This window comes from Saimiri boliviensis, chromosome 3 (assembly GCF_048565385.1).
Source record: "Saimiri boliviensis isolate mSaiBol1 chromosome 3, mSaiBol1.pri, whole genome shotgun sequence".
Lineage (NCBI taxonomy): Eukaryota > Metazoa > Chordata > Mammalia > Primates > Cebidae > Saimiri > Saimiri boliviensis.
Genome location: NC_133451.1, coordinates 52,111,987 through 52,128,924, shown reverse-complemented (window position 1 = coordinate 52,128,924; position 16,938 = coordinate 52,111,987). Strand labels below are relative to the sequence as shown.

The 16,938-nt window shown below is 43.6% G+C and overlaps 1 protein-coding gene across 2 annotated transcripts in view; it reads right to left on the bottom strand.

The window, feature by feature from the left end:
- The window catches only part of SPMAP2L (sperm microtubule associated protein 2 like), a 67,068-nt gene that overhangs the window by 44,751 nt on the left and 5,379 nt on the right, over positions 1-16,938 (bottom strand). For both annotated transcript variants that reach the window (XM_039468341.2, XM_039468342.2), the window contains exon 2: positions 1,558-1,591. In XM_039468341.2, coding sequence (XP_039324275.2) covers positions 1,558-1,591 — 34 coding nt within the window. The remainder of the gene's footprint in view (positions 1-1,557; positions 1,592-16,938) is intronic.

Here is a 16,938-nt window from a genome sequence, read left to right as displayed (position 1 = left end):
TGAATTAGAGGCAAGGGGGATTGGGATACATTGACCTGGAGCTTCATAAAATCTACGATCTGAGATTGTCAGTGCAGAATCCCAAGCCCATTCATTAAAGGTTCAGATCTACTAAGTAACAAATCAAATACCTAAAAAACAAGTGAAAAACTGAGTAAACAGAAGTGTTCTTCTACATCTCAATCTTCTTTCCCACTATTTAGTAAGTCTAAATAATAATCATACATATAAATGAGCTAGTCAATAACAATAAATATGAATGATTTGGACCCATTTCTTTAAAAAGTGGATAAAAATAAAATCTGGTATTATTTACTTTTCACCTATATGAACCCTTGGTATTTCTCCCTAATGATTCTATAGAATAAGTATCTTTTTTTTTTTTTTTTTTGAGACAGAGTTTCGCTCTTGTTACCCAGGCTGGAGTGCAATGGCGCGATCTAGGCTCACTGCAACCTCCGCCTCCTGGGTTCAGGCAATTTTCCTGCCTCAGCCTCCTGAGTAGCTGGGATTACAGGCACGTGCCACCATGCCCAGCTACTTTTTTGTATTTTTAGTAGAGACGGGGTTTCACCATGTTGACCAGGATGGTCTCGATCTCTTGACCTCGTGATCCACACGCCTCGGCCTCCCAAAGTGCTGGGATTACAGGCTTGAGCCACCACTCCCAGCAGAATGAGTATCTCTTATACAAAATGCTTGGGACCAGAAGTGTGACTTTTTGGTAACTGTTTTCCTTCATTCCTCTTCCCATAGGAACTGTGATTAGAAAAGGGACGTAAGGGGCCAGGCGCGGTGGCTCAAGCCTGTAATCCCAGCACTTTGGGAGGCCGAAGCGGGTGGATCACGAGGTCGACAGATCGAGACCATCCTGGTCAACATGGTGAAACCCCGTCTCTACTAAAAATACAAAAAATTAGCTGGGCGTGGTGGCACATGCCTGTAATCCCAGCTACTCAGGAGGCTGAGGCAGGAGAATTGCTTGAACCCAGGAGGCGGAGGTTGCAGTGAGCCTAGATCGCGCCATTGCACTCCAGCCTGAGTAACAAGAGCAAAACTCCGTCTCAAAAAAAGAAAAGAAAAGAAAAGAAAAGGGACGTAAGGGCCGGGCGCAGTGCTCATGACTGTAATCCCAGCACTTTGGGAGGCCGAGGTGGGCGGATCACGAGGTCAGGAGTTCAAGACCAGCCTGACCAACATGATGAAACCCCGTCTCTACTAAAAATACAAAAATTAAAAATTAGCTGGGTGTGGTGGTGCACACCTGTAATCCCGCTACTCAGGAGGTTGAGGCAGGAGAATTGATTGAACCTGAGAGGAGGTGTTGCCGTGAGCCGAGATCTCGCCACTACACTCCATCCTGGGTAACAGAGTAAGACTCCGTCTCAAAAAAAAAAAAAAAAAAAGAATAGAAAAGGGCCTTATGACAAAGAGAAAACATAGAAATGACCTTTTTGAAAACCCCAAGGTAGACCCACTTCAAGTGAATCTGCCCCATCCAGATTGGCTGGTCTATTAGTTTAGGTCTGTGAAAATGGTATTATAACTACGTCTTACCATTTCCTTACAAAGTCACAGGAAACAGGATTTGCTAAAAGAAAATAGAAGTAAAAGCAAAAAATTAGATTCAACAGGAATCAAAGATATGATCAAGATAGCATCACAAATCAAAAGAGAAAGGAGTTAGAAAAAGAACTATTTGGGGAAATGGCCAACTTAAATATTCCCTACTATTTACCAAAATAAACCACAGGTAAATCGAGGAGTTAAATATTTTAAAAACTGAATTAAAGGAAATAAGAGAATATCTACTTGATCCCTGAATTTTAATCTTCTAGAGTTAAAGGTGACAAAAGATATAAAGAACAATATAAATAGATTAAAATACTTTAAAATTCTGTGTCAAAAATTAAAACTTAAAGATGACAGAAAAATTTGGAGAAATATTTGGCAATAAATATGATAAAGGGTTAATGGTCTTAACATCTGAAGAATATAAAAGTATAGATTATTAAAAAAACACTAAGGTAAGTGTCAAAATTAAATAGACAAAGGATGGGAAAAGAAATCTCATATCACGACACATAAAGAGCTAATAAACATAAGAAAAATTCATCAGCACTACAGGAAAAGTAAAAAAAGGACAGCGAGAACGTTCAAACTTGCTTGTAATCAAAACAATGCAAAAAATGAGATTTTTCTTTAAATGAGCAAATTAGGAAAAAATTTTTACAAGGTATAAAGACGTTGGAAGGGTAAGATGAAATGAGTCCTCTTGTTCACTGCTGATAAAAGTCTAAATTAGCATATTTTCTGAAAAATAACTTGATTGTACAAATCAGCAATATTTACATTCCTTAGTCCAATTCTATTTATAGAAATGGACCCTAAAGAAATAATTCCAAGTGTGGGCAAAGATGTACGCACAAAAATCTTCATTGTGGTATCTTCAACAGTGGGAAATCAGGTAATCCTGAAATGTTTAAAACAGAAGAAATGGTTCAGCTAATGAAAGATCATGTTTACACTCATAAGTGGGAGTTGAACAATGAGAACACATGGGCACAGGGAGAGGAACATCACACACTGGGACCTGCCGGGGGTGGGGGGCTAGGGGAGGGATAGCATTAGGAGAAATACCTAATTAGATGATGGGGTGATGGATGCAGCAAACCACCATGGCACGTGTACATCTATGTAACAAACCTGTACATTCTGAATATGTACCCCAGAACTTAAAGTATAATTTAAAAAGAAAAGAAAAGAAAAATCGTGTTTAGAAGCTGCTTTTTTTTTTTTTAATGTGGAAAAATGCAGGTGATCCCATAGGCCAAATTATGATGATGGATTGCTACAGAGTCTTTGCTTGGGAGTTTTTAATCCCATCTAAGAGTTTTGAAATGACATTGTCTAGAATGTTTTTGGTAAAGAAAAGTGGGTGCGCTACAGCATCAGAAAGACATGGCTCAAAGCTCAGTTTTGTTGCTTACTCCACTGTATAATCTTGGGTAAATTAATTTCTCTGAGATTCAGTTTCCCCTTCTCAGATATGAGGATTAATAGGTCTGTGTAAAGATTAGTGATAAACAGCTGGGTGCTGTGGCTCATACCTGTAATCCTAGCACCTTGGGAGGATGAGGCAGGCGGATCACTTGAGGCCAGGAATCCAAGATCAGCCTGGCCAACGATGAAACCCCATCTCTACTGAAAATACAAAAATTAGCCACTCATAGTGGCACATGCCTGTAATCCCAGCTACTCAGGAGGCTGAGGCAGGAGAATTGCTTGAACCCAGGAGTCGGAGGTACCAGTGAGCCAAGATCACACTACTGCACTTCAGCCTGGGCAACAAGAGCAAAACAAATCCATCTCAAAAAAAAAAAAAAAAAAAAAAAAATTAGTGATAAACAAGACAAGATTAGTGTATACATATATATCACTTACATATATATATGTAAAGCATCTTGCATATAGTAGATAAATGGTAATAAAAATTATTGGTTACAACTTCCATGTATCAATGGCTTAAATAGAGCATTGTAGGAAACACAATTAACCCTTCAACCAACTTGCGATTTGGCTCCTACAGGCAAGCATGGTGCCAGAATGGAGAGAACACAAATGAGGAGGGTCTCTCTTCTCAAAAAGTTTACGGCCCAATGGGAGGCAGATTATGAACTTAAACCAAAAAAAAGTAAATGGAACTTTTAAATTCAGATATTTTCTATTGTTCCAGATCTAAGGGGAAAGGGAGAGTAGTCTGTAAAAATGTCCCTCGCGGCCGGCTGTGCTGTCACTCATGAAAGTGGCAGTGCATATTCTGTGGACTTTTTAGGTATTACCAATCTTGCCTTTCAGCTTTATGACCGGACGCAGGTCAGAGAGTCAGTAAAAAAACTGAATCAGTCCTAAAAGATCATCTATTGGTACTGATAATGTGAATGAATAACTTGGTTATTGCTCTTTCATGCTATAATTTCTCCCATAGGTAAAGCTTTCACTCTTTATTTTAGAAAACACGCTTTTGATGTTATCTCACTAACTGGGAGGATGAAATAGCTCTCAGGTGGCTGTTCTTAGATAATGACCCAAGCCAAGCAGTGTTGTGTGCTTTCCAAATTTGTCCACAGAATAGAATCACCTGGAGATCTCTTACAACCTACCAATCCCAGGCCACATCTCAGACCAATTAAGTCACAATCTCTGGGGAAGGGACACAGGCATCAGCATTTTTTGAAGCAGACAAGTTTGGGACCTGCTATGATAATCATTTAATGGCTGAGACCACTGGCTCTGGAATCACACTTCCTGGAACCAAATTTTGGCTCTAACCTCTGATCTAGGGCAAGTGTATTTGAGCTCTCTGCCACTCAGTTTTTTCACAATTGGGTTCTTGCTTCAAAAAGTTGTTCGATGAAAGTTAAATAATACAAGGAAAGCGTTCTGCACAGTGTCCAAAACACAGTAAACACACAATAAATGGTATCAATTATTATCTAAGAATTTAGGAATTAAGATTCTGCTTCAATTTCTGTGAATTAAAAAAAAATGTTTAATTGTTAAGGAAGTGTTTACTATTAAGGATTCCAACTGCATTTTTTTTTCTTTTTTTTTTTTAAGACAGGGTCTCTCTGTTGCCCAGACCAGAGTGCAGTGGCAAAATCACTCATTGCAACCTCCACGTCCCCAGTTCAAGTGATTCTTGTGTCTGAGCCTCCTGAGTAGCTGGAACTACAGGCGTGCACCACCAAGCCAGGCTAATTTTATTTTTTGTAGCCAGGGTCTCACTATGGTGCCCAGGCTGGTCTCGAACACCTGGGCTACAGCAATCCTCCTACCTGGGCCTCCCAAAGTGCTGGGCATGAGTCACCACACGTAGCCATGAACATTACTAGTAAAATGTTAAACCTACTTTGTAAACGTGCTCACATGTATTTTCATTGGTTTACGTATTTCGATCCTCCGTTGATTTCTAAAAGGATTTGAAGTTGCTTACATAGGCTACAATAGGATATGTCTGTTTTTAGATGAAAAACTCAAGGAGAGAGAAAAACAGTGTCAGTGGAAGGGAAAGAAAAATAGCATGAAAAAAGGGAAGCATGTATAATAAAGCCTAGCACAGTCGTATCTGAGCATTCTACCATGGAAAGCAAGACACCAGCTGTCCCTAACATTAGAATAATTTTAGGAGGTAGGTGGAGCAGTGGCTTCGTCACCATGTATTTCTTACTTGTTTTTATTTTCTCTCTTATAGGTTAGTCAATCACATGCAAATGTCAACAGACATTTGCAGCCAGGCTGCAGCCAGTACGGGTTTACACCGACACGCCTGCGCCGGGCGGGTCTGTGTGGACAGCGCTGTCCTCAGTGGCGCAGGACGGGCTCAATGGCCCCGGGCGTGCTGACCACCACCTTGGGGACAGCCGTCTCGGGGACACCGAAGCGCGGCCTGCGATGGGCTTCCCTGTTCAGAATGCTGCCGTTGTTGAGCTTTCTGGTCAGTGTTGCAGGGGACCAGGCAGTTGTGCAGGTCCGTGAGCTGAACTGGAACTGCTCCACGGTATCCCTGCCCCGCTCTGGACAGGTGGCGCTCCGGACGGCGAAGGAGCGCGTGCGGCCGGCGTCGAGGCCACCGCGGGGCGCAGGTTGGCAGCGGCTGGAGGCAGCGGAGCTCGGCCTAGAGGTGCCCAGCAACTCAGGCTGCCACACACGTTGAAATCTTTTTTTTTTTTTTAATCTCTCTGATGAGGTCTTAACTGAATTATACAAGGAGTAACTTAAGTTATAAGATGCTAGAAAGCCGAATGGAATCCTAATTTTTTTTCAGTTTTTTCTCTCATCAAAGTTTACTCCTGATATGTGTTGCATGAAACCAAGTTAAAAAAAAAAAAAAAAACAAGGAAGTTTCCAGTAAAGTACTATAAATGACTGAGTATGAGGCATGATTATCCCCCCAAAAATTATTCTTCAGTAAAGGTTACGTTATATGCAGGCTCTTAAAAGCACCCATGTTAAGAGGTACTTTCTCAATTACCTTATTTTCTCAACAATGAGCTAAGCAAGGAAAATGTTTTGGGGCCGGGCACAGGGGCTCACGCCTGTAATCCCAGCACTTTGGGAGGCTGAGGCAGGCGGATCACTTGAGCTCAGGAGTTAGAATCCAGCCTGGCCAACATGGTGAAGACCCATCGCTACAAAAAATACAAATATTAGCCAGGCATGGTGGTGGGCACCTGTAATCCCAGCTACCCAGGAGGCTGAGGCACGAGAATCACTTGAGCCCAGGAAGCAGACGTTGCAGTGAGCCCAGATAGGGCCATTGCGTGCCAGCCTGGGTGACAGAGCAAGACTCCCTCTCTCAGCCTCTAATTTTTTTGTATTTTTAGTGTAGACTGGGTTTTGCCATGTTGGCCAGGCTGGTCTCAAAATCCTGGCCTCAAGTGATCCACCGGCCTCTGCCTCCCAAGATGCTGGGATTACAGGTGTGAGCTACCGCTCCCAGCCCTAAACCTCATTTTAAAAAACGCAAAACACAATAAACAACATAGTGATTGTATTGTAAAGGTAAAAGTACACCTACAGGGTGAATTTTTTTTTTAATAGTTCCTACTTTTGCATGACATGAATGCGTTCTGATGGCTTGTGATAATTTCCATGATAGCATCAAACACAGGTTCAAAGGAACCCTGTCTTACTCCTAATAAAATAGTGGAATCTAGGGAATGAACAAGACTGGTTGTTAGATGGGCTGGGCATGGTGGCTCATGCCTGTAATCCTAGCACTTTGGGAGGCTGAGGTGGGAGGATGGTTTGAGCCCAGGAGTTCAAGACCAGCCTGAGCAACCTAGGAAGACTACATCCCTAGGAAAGGGGAGGGGAGGAGAGGGGAAGGGTGGGGAGGGGGAGGGGGAGGGGGAGGGGGAGGGGGAGGGGAGGGGAGGGGGAGGGGAGGGGGAGGGGAGGGGGAGGGGAGGGGGAGGGGAGGGGGAGGGGAGGGGGAGGGGAGGGGGAAGGGGGTTGTAAATTTTGTTTGGCATTTGTGTAATTATAACATGATAATTATACTTTCATGTAGGCTTTTTTAAAATCCTTAGCGATTAGAGATGCATGCTGAGGTATTTATGGGTAAAATGACATGGTGTCTGGCAGTTTCCTTAAAACAAATGTGTCCTATAGGATGCCCAAAAATAGGGTTGGGGGCGTCTAGATGAAACAAGAGTCCAAAAAATGTTAATTATTGAAACTAGGTAATGGGTGCATAGGGGTTTATTAAAACATACACTATTTTGTGTATGTTAAGAAATTTCCATAATTAAAAAAATCTTTTAAGTTTTCTATCTCAAATAACTTAGAAATAAAAATAATGTGCCCTCAAAAAGTGTGTACGATTACTCAAAAAATGACTAGTGATGTCAAGAATGCACATAAAATCAGGCTGGGCGTAGTGGCTCACGCCTGTAATCCAAGCACTTTGGAGGCCAAGGCAGGCGGATCACCTGAGGTCGGGAGTTCAAGACCGGCCTAACCAACGTGGTGAAACCCTGTCTTAAAAAAAAAAAAAGAAAAAGAAGTAAAAATGCACATAAAAAAATTAATAAAACTGTTTTCCATGAAATATGATAATAGGAATAAATATTTCTAAATTATACCATTTATTTTACTATGTTACTTTTATTTTCTATTTAAATTTTTATATTACAATTATAAATAAACATTTGTCTATTTTAGCTCTATTTTTTAAAGTTTATATATTCAAGTTAAGCAAAAACATTTAAATTCCTTATATTCGAGAATATATAGGGCCAGGCACGGTGGCTCATGCCTGTAATTTCAGCACTTTAGGAGGCCGGGGTGGGCGGACCACCTGAGGTCAGGAGTTCAAGACCAGCCTGACCAACATGGATGAACCCCATCTCTACTAAAAATACAAAATTAGCTGGATGGCATGGTGCATGCCTGTAATCCTAGCTACTCAGGAGGCTGAGACAGGAGAATTGCTTGAACCTGGGAGGTGGAAGTTGTGGTGAGCTGAGATTGCGCCATTGCCCTCTCACCTGGGCAACAAGAGCGAAACTCCATCTCAAAAAAAAAAAAAAGAGTAAATAGTAATTGCACTTTGGCAATATCTTGTTATATCAAATTAAGCAGTTGTATTCAAATATAGACTGTCAACATTTGTTCATAGTAATTGGCCAGTCTAACTATTTCATTTCACCAGAAAAGAAACAGATACACAGCTATGATAAAACCAAAAGTAAATTCCATTTCCTGACTCCTAGTCCAGTGCTCTTCACAACGGAATCAAGTTTTCTCTTCTGCTAAAGTATACTCCAATTGAAATCCCCAGTATGCAGCTGGAGCCATGACTCCTGGGCACAACAGTGTTCAAACACTGAAATTTCTTTGGGAGCAGTAAGGAGAAGTTGACACATCCAACCCATCCTCATTGGCTGATTTTCCTGCAGTGCAAATTCCAGTATCACTCTTTGTCCCCAAAATGTTTCGCAGCCCACTCTTCCGTAGAAAATAGCAGCAGTGTTTCTTTCCTCCCATTTAAGGGCCTGACTGACCTATCTAGTCACTGCAGTAGTTTGCAGGCTTAGGATGAACTGATATGGCTTTTGTCTTTCTTTCTATTTCATGTGCCACTGATCAGAAGGCATTATATGGCCTTTTTTTTTTTTTTTTTTTTTTTTTTTTTGAGACAGTCTCACTCTGTCTCCCAGGCTGGAGTGCAGTAGTGAGATCTCAGCGCACTGCAACCTCCACCTCCGGGGTTTAAGCGATTCTTCTGCCTCAGCCTCCTAAATGGTTGGGATTACAGGTACCTGCCACCACGCCCAGATAACTTCTGTATTTTTAGTAGAGGTGAGGTTTTGGAATGTTGCACAGACTGGTCTCGAACTCCTGACCTCAGGTAATCTACCTGCCTCAACCTCCCAAAGTGCCGGAATTACAGGTGTGAGCCACTATGCCCAGCCCATGATATGGTTTTGAATGCTGGTCCTTCACTATATGCCTGGAGACAACATACCAAGTCTCACAATCCTCATCTGTAAAATGGGAACACAAATAGTACTTACTTAAAAGGTTGTCTTAAGAATAAAATGAGATTATGGCTGGGCGTGTTGGCTCATGCCTGTAATCCCTGTAATCCCAGCACTTTGGGAGATGAAGGTGGGTGGATCACCTGAGGTCAGGAGTTCAAGAACAGCCCGGCCAAGGTGGCGAAAGGCCATCTCTACTAAAAAAATAAAAATTTAGCTGGGCATATTGGCAGACACCTGTAATCTCAGCTACTTGGGAGGCTGAGGCAGGAGAATCACTTGAACCCAAGAGGTGGAGGTTGCAGTGAGCTGAGATAGCACCATTTCATTCCAGCCTGGGCAACAGAGCAAGACTCCATCTCAAAATAAACAAATAAAATGAGGTTACATTAAATATTTCAAACACTCAATGAAAATAAGCTACTATTAATATGAGCTCAACAACTCTTGAGTGAATCTAGGAAGTGTTCAAGAATGGCCATATGCCGCTCAATAACTTTTGAGTGAATCTAGGAAGTGTTCAAGAATGACTTTTATGCTGACTTTACCCATTTATTTTAAGCTTTGAAATAGAGAAGGATCAAGAAAGTTAAATCCCTATCCAAGGTCGTACAGCTTATATTTCGGGTGGAAAGACGGACAACAAGCAAGTAAATAACTTCAGATAGTGGAAAGTGCTGGGCAGGAAATAAATGAGTGTGATGTGGCTGGTAAGGCAGAAGGAGGAGCCTACTTTAGGGAGAGAATTTGGGGAAGAGCCTTTCGGAGGAAATGACACTTGAGCCCTGGAAAGACAAGCAGGTGCAGCATATGTGATGGTCTGGTGGGGAGAAGGGCAAACAAGGGAGAGCATTGCAGACATAGGAAACAGCAAGCGTCGAGGCCCCGAGGTGGAACCAAGAGACAGGCACAGCAAGACAGTGGGTCAGGGTGGCCAGAGGGAAGCCAGCAAGGCAGAGCACAGCAGGATTTGTGGTCAGGCCGGATCCCTGTGAGCCCTGCAGGAGTTCTGCTTTTATTCCAAGTGCAACGGGAAGAAGCCACTGAAAGATTTTGGGCAACATGATCAACAACATCAGAACATGAAGTCTGTATTACTCCCTTTCAATGTTTGTATTTGTTCTGCAGCACACAAACCAGGGCTCACATTGCCTTCTGCAGCTAACACAGGGATGGGATGACCCATCTGTGCTCCAGATCATTGGTGGAGAAGGCTGCCATCTGCTGGAAGAAAGCACGATTCAAAAGCTGTTCTTCCCTGAAGGTGATGAGGGGCTCATTCATACACTCCCATTGCACGGAGGAGTACATCATTCTGTGACGGGATAGGGCTAAAATATCAAAGTGTGACAGTTCTCCACCTTGCTCTCTGCCCTGCCTTCTGAGGAGTCTATGTTTGAATGCCAAAAGGGGTACAGCTGACCTACAGAGAAAAAGCAAGCAGCAGGCCGGGCATGGCGGCTCACGCCTGTAATCCTAGCACTTTGGGAGGCCGAGGCGGGCAGATCACCTGAGGTCAGGAGTTCAAGACCGGCCTGCCCAACATGGTGAAACCCTGTCTCTACTAAAAACAAAAAAATTAACCCGGCATGGTGACGCGTGCCTGCAATCCCAGCTACCCAGGAGGCGGAGGCAGGAGAACTGCTGGAACCTGGGAAGTGGAGGCTGCAGTGAGCCGAGACTGTACCCTACACTCCAGCCTGGACAACAGAGTGAGACTCCGGCTCAAAGAAAAAGAAAAAGAAAAAAGGCAAGCAGCACCTCTCAGAACAGAACAGACCTGGGGGGAAGCTGGGGACAGGAGAGGGTAAGAGAGAGGTAGACTGGAGCCTGAGAGAAATACGCAAGATATTTGCAGGGAATGGCCATCATGATGCCGGGAACATGGGAAGAGGAATGCCTGAAGAACATTTCGCAGGTTTTGCTGTGTTGGAAGGTGTAATTCCCACTGAGATACTTTGGTAAGACCCACATTCCTTTTTGAAGCTTTTTGAAGTAAAATTTATGATCGTTTTAGCTGCATGACTGTGCAGTGCAGTAATATACTGGGTATGACTACATAAACCCGGGGACATCCTTTGATGCGACATATTAAGCTATCCAGTCTGTTACTACCACTTATTCCTCCTGGCTCCTTGCTAGACACAGCTCCCTAGACTGTGATCCACGCTGCCTTTGCTTAGGATCATTTGGGCAAGAGATGAGAGAGTAAGGCCAGGGAGTGTGAGATGGTAGAGGCAGAAAGAGGAGGATCCTTCCATCTGGCTAAGCAACAACCCTGAGACTTCTATTCAAATTAGTGCTCAAAAAGATCATGTCCCCAAGCTATGACGGGGTGAGCTGTGCCTCCCCTCACACCCATATGCCCCCACTTTTATGACTATTTTTCTCTAATACCAAATCTATTTTTCCTGTCCATTTGCACCATATTTCATTTTTGTGAAGATGACAGGCAAATAGGCAACCAGGCAACCATTAAGAATGCTGGGATTTTAACTCACTCTATACACTAGGGTTAAACTCCAAATAGGTAAAAAAGGTTACTTATTTTATTTATGTATTTATTTATTTATTTATTTATTTATTTATTTATTTATTTGAGACAGGCTCACTCTATTCCGAAGTCTCACTCTATTGCTTCAATGATGCAATCACAGATCACTGCAGCCTCGACCCCCCAGGTTCAAGTTATCCTCCCACCTCGGCCTCCGGAGTATCTGGGACCACATGTGCACACCACCACATCCAGCCAACTTCTTCCTGGACTTCAGCTATCCTCTCATCTCAGCCTCCCAAAGAGTTGGGATTACAGGCAGGCGTGAGCCACCACACCTGGCCAGATCAAAGAATTAAATGTTTAGCCGGGCGCAGTAGCTCAGGCCTGTAATCCCAGCACTTTGGGAGGCTGAGGAGGGTGGATCACGAGGTCGAGAGATCGAGACCATCCTGGTCAACATGGTGAAACCCCGTCTCTACTAAAAATACAAAAAAATTAGCTGGGCATGGTGGCACATGCCTGTAATCCCAGCTACTCAGGAGGCTGAGGCAGGAGAATTGCCTGAACCCAGGAGGCGGAGGTTGCGGTGAGCCGAGATCGCGCCATTGCACTCCAGCCTGGGTAACAAGAGCGAAACTCCGTCTCAAAAAAAAAAAGAATTAAATGTTTATAAAAATGACTATAAAAGGCTAGGCACGGTGGCTCACACCTTTAATCCCAGCACTTTGGGAGGCTGAGGCAGGGGGATCACTTGAGGTCAGGAGTTCAAGACCAGCCTGTCCAACGTGGTAAAACCCCATCTCTACTAAAAATCCAAAATTTAGCCAGGCATGTTGGCGCATGCCTGTAGTCCTAGCTACTCAGGAAGCTGAGGCAGGAGAATAGCTTGAACCAGAGAGGTGGAGGCTACAGTGAAACGAGACGGTGCCACTGCACTCCAGCCTGGGCACCAGAGAGAAACCCTGTCTCAAAAATAAAATGACTATGAAAGAAAAACACATGGGTCAATTCTTTCATAACCTAGAAATAGAAAAAGGCCCTCTAATTGTGATTCAATATGGAAGCCATAATAGAAATGATTGGTAAATTTTACCATAAAAATGTAGAAACAAATGGTGAAACAAACAAAAAAACCTAAACATAAGCACAGACAAAGGGATTATCAACAAATTGAAAAAAAAAAAAAAAAAGTTACACATATCCCAGATATTTGCACAACCAAACTGCCATGGCTTAGCCAGCTGGGCACCCCATAGGAGGTCCAGTAATAGGAATTAGCCATGAAAGAATCCTGGGAAAACAAGAGGCATGCCAGGTAGAGGAAACCATAAAGGCAGACTCTGAAGCAGGGCAAGTATAGGGGTTCACCTTTTGGAGGAACAGAAAGGAAGCCAGTATGTCAGGCTGGGTGAGCAGGAGGGTGAGTGGTAGGGGATTAGGTCAGAGAGCCCATGGAGTCCACACACTGCTGCAGGAAGCTTGGATTTATTCTAAGAGCAATGGGAAGCCACAGGAAGGACTATCAGGGCAAGATGTGATCTGATTCATTTTAAAAATACCCACTCTGGCTGCAAGAGTCATGGGGCTGCAGGGGACGAGAGTAGAAGCAGGCAGACTTGTCAGGAAACACGTAGAAACCCAGGTGAGAAGTGACCACAATTGGAGTGAGAGTTTTCGCAGCAGAAATCAGTAAATTCAGGAAGTATTCTTTTTTTTTAATTTATCTTTTTTTGGAGATGGAGTTGCACTCATATTGCCCAAGCTGGAGTGCAGTGGCACGATCTCAGCTCACCACAACATCCGCCTCCCCAGTTCAGGCGATTCTTTTGCCTCAGCCTCCCGAATAGCTGGGATTGCAGGCACATGCCACCACATCCTGCTAATTTTGTATTTTTAGTAGAGACTGGGTTTCTCCATGTTGGTCAAGCTAGTATCAAACTCCCAACCTCAGGTGATCCATCTGCCTTGGCCTCCCAAAGTGCTGGGATTACAGGAGTAAGCCACCATGCCCAGCCAAATTCAGGAAGTATTCTTGAGATAAAACTGATAGAACTTTCACTGGGTGCATTGTACTTGAAGGTGAGGCAAGAGGAATCGAAGAAGAGTACATTTTCTTTGGCTTGAGCAACTTCACGATGTTGTCTCAGATGGGGAAAAAAATCCCAGCTACTGAAGGAAGAACAAGGCCAGAAGGGAAATCAAGATTTCTGTTTGTAAGCATAGTCCATTACTTAGTATATTCTCCGGAGTTTTTGGCAAAAGACAGAAAGAAGAAAGTGTAGTCCATTTGAGAAGCATATGATAAATTCAAATGGAGATGTCCAGTATGCAGTTGAATATATGTGTCAGACTCAGAGAAGACAGAGAATATAAAAATTTAGAAGGCATTAATGCCATTTCTTACAGTTTGTACAAAGAAAAATTAGAAGGCAGCAGCATAGAAATGTTAAACTCATGAGTGTGGTTATAACCACCTAGGGGTAAAACTGTGCACTTTTTAAAAAGGGGTCAGTATAGAGCCTGTTAGAAATCAAGAATTTAGGGAGGGCTCAGCAAAGGAGCCTCAGAAGGAGCAAGCAGTCAGGTGAATGCTAAACCAGGAGACTGTGGTGTCATGGAGGCCACGAGAAGGGAGTAGTCAGTTGTGTTAAATGCTGCCAAGAGGTCTAATGAGATAATAATATTAACACATTGGCCGGGCGTGGTGGTGCACACCTGTAATCCCAGCACTTTGGAAGGCTGATGCAGGTGGATTACCTAAGGTCACGAGTTCAAGACCAACCTGGTGAAACCCCATGTCTACTAAAAATACAAAAATTAGCCAGGCATGGTGGCGCATGCCTATAATCCCAGCTACTCAGGAGGTTGTGACAGGAGAATCACTTGAACCCAGGAGGCGCAGGTTTCAGTGAGCCAAGATCGTGCCACTGTACTCCAGCCTGGGTAACAGAGCAAGACTCAACTCCATCTCAAAATAATAATAATAATAACACTACAACACTATTACTACTACTACTACTACTACAACCACTACTAGCTAACATCTACAGAGCACTTACTGTGTACCACATCTATTCTAAGAGCTTTATGGGTATTAATTCTTAATTGTTTTGACAATGCTAAGGATAGAGAAGAAACCATTGGATTTGGTAACACAGAGTTCAAACGAAGAGATCTTTCATTCAACTATAATGCCTGACTTGTTCCAGGCAAGCTTGAGGCACTGAGGATGAAAGACAAAGGTCCTGCCTTCATAAGAGCTTAATGTGAACAATTAAACACATAGATATATCATACCGTCAGAGAAGTGTCTCAAAGAAAATAAGCAGGCCAAATAATGCTGTTTTGGGTACCCCATGAAAAGGAGATGACAAGTATTTGAAGGAAGAGTGCCCTGGCAGAGGAAAAAGCAAGTGAAATGATCCTGAGCTCAGAGCAAGGATGCCCATGTGCCTGCAGAGCTAAAACCCACAGGAGAGTGGTAGGACATGATGTCATGGACAGTCAGGTCAAGTTCAAGGTGAGGTTAGTGAGAGGCTCAGATCTGCTGAGAACTTTAGAGCAGGAGTCCTCAACCCCCAGGCTGTGGACTAGTTCCGTGCGTGGCCCATTAGGAACCCAGCTGCACAGCAGGAGGTGAGTGGCAGGAGAGCAAGCATTGCAGTCTGAACTCTGCCTCCTGATAGATCAGTGGTGGCATTAGATTCTCATAGAAACACACACTGTACTGTGAACTGCGCATGCGCATGTGAGGGATCTGGGTTGCGGGCTCCTTGTGAAAATCCAGCTAATGCCTGATAGCTCAATCTGAGGTGGAGCGGTTCCCCCAACCCCAAGAAAAAACTGTCTTCCACAAACGCGTCCCTGGTGCCAAAAATGTTGGGGATCCCTGCCTTAGAGTACATACAACCTGAGGTGAGAACCCATGCTGGAAGGCTGAGAGTGTAGGGCTCATGGCCCGCAGGGTTGTGGGGTGTCCATTATGCTGTGCTGAGGCACAGGATATGACAAATAAAGAGACAGGACACAGAAGTACAGGGAAAACACAGCTGGGCTCCGGGGGCCACGCCACCTATAAGCGGAGTCAGGCGAGGCCCCAAATGTTCAGAAGCGTGTGTATTTATTGTGTATAGGTTAGGGGCAGGGCAGTGAGTGAAATCATCTTTAAGGATAGTAATAGGGTCATGAGCAATAAAACAAGGGGTCCACCCCCATTAGGTCATCTAGGCCAGGAGGTGAACAGTTAGCAGCAAGGGGTCCATTCCCATTAGGTCATCGAGGCAAGGGCCGTGTGCAGTAAGGGGTCCACCCCCATTAGGTCGCTGAGGCATGTAGGTGGGCTGTGTGCAGGGAAGAGGGTGCAGTGTTCAATATCTCTATCTATGGGCAAGCTACTAAGAAGATTTATAGGAGTATGCTTTAAGTGACATAGCAGTGACAGAGCTGTCAGGGTCTACGCCACCTGCTGGCAGCTTCCAATGAGTTCTATAGGGGAATGCTTTTTGAGCAGCATAGTAACAAGAGCTGATAAAGTTCACAGTCACCAAGGTGGATTTCCGGTCTGAGGGCAGCCTTCCACAAGAACTGGAGCAAGGTCCTACAACTCCTTTATCAGGAGGAGTGGCTCTTGCCCCGAGCCTGCCATGATACTGAACGCTGCCACCTGGGCCATGGATCTTGTCCTGGTATAACTGTCTTTCCCTTAAATCATGCTCTGCACTGTGTCTGCTCTAGGCATTCCTCTGACTATAAGCTGCCTATTCCTTAATTCATGCTCTGTACTGTGTCTACTCTAGGCATTCCTCTGATTATGAACTAAAATATAGTTATATATATCCACTAAGATATATATAACTTAGAGGGAAATAACTAAGTAGTAACACTATAAACTGAGATATTCTCCAAGCCCTAATTCTATAAACTAATATATGATTATAAAAAGGATTATATAAAACTAAATAACTGAGTAGTAACACTGTAAACTGAGATATTCTTCAGGCCTTCATTATGCCAGGATTCTGCTTAGTTCTCCTTCCTCGGTACCTATATGAGGGGTTACCCACAGAGAGCAAGATAATTGCATGTAATTTATGCTCTAAGGGACTTCTGTGACCAGTGCAGGTACAAGGAACTGGGGATAGTTCGAGACAAAAACCCAGCTGGAGGCTACTGCCGTGGACCAGGCAAGAGATGATATTGGTGATGACATTTTAAATGTTAAGAAATGGCCATAGTTAGGACATAGCTCAAAGTCACAATTCACTAATGGTTTAACGTCTGGGTTTAAGAGAAAAGCAGGCATCAAGAATGATGCCAAGGTGTTTGGGCACCTGGATAAATAAATGGCGGTGCCATTTGTGGAAATGGGAGACAATGAGGGAAGGGCACGTTTGG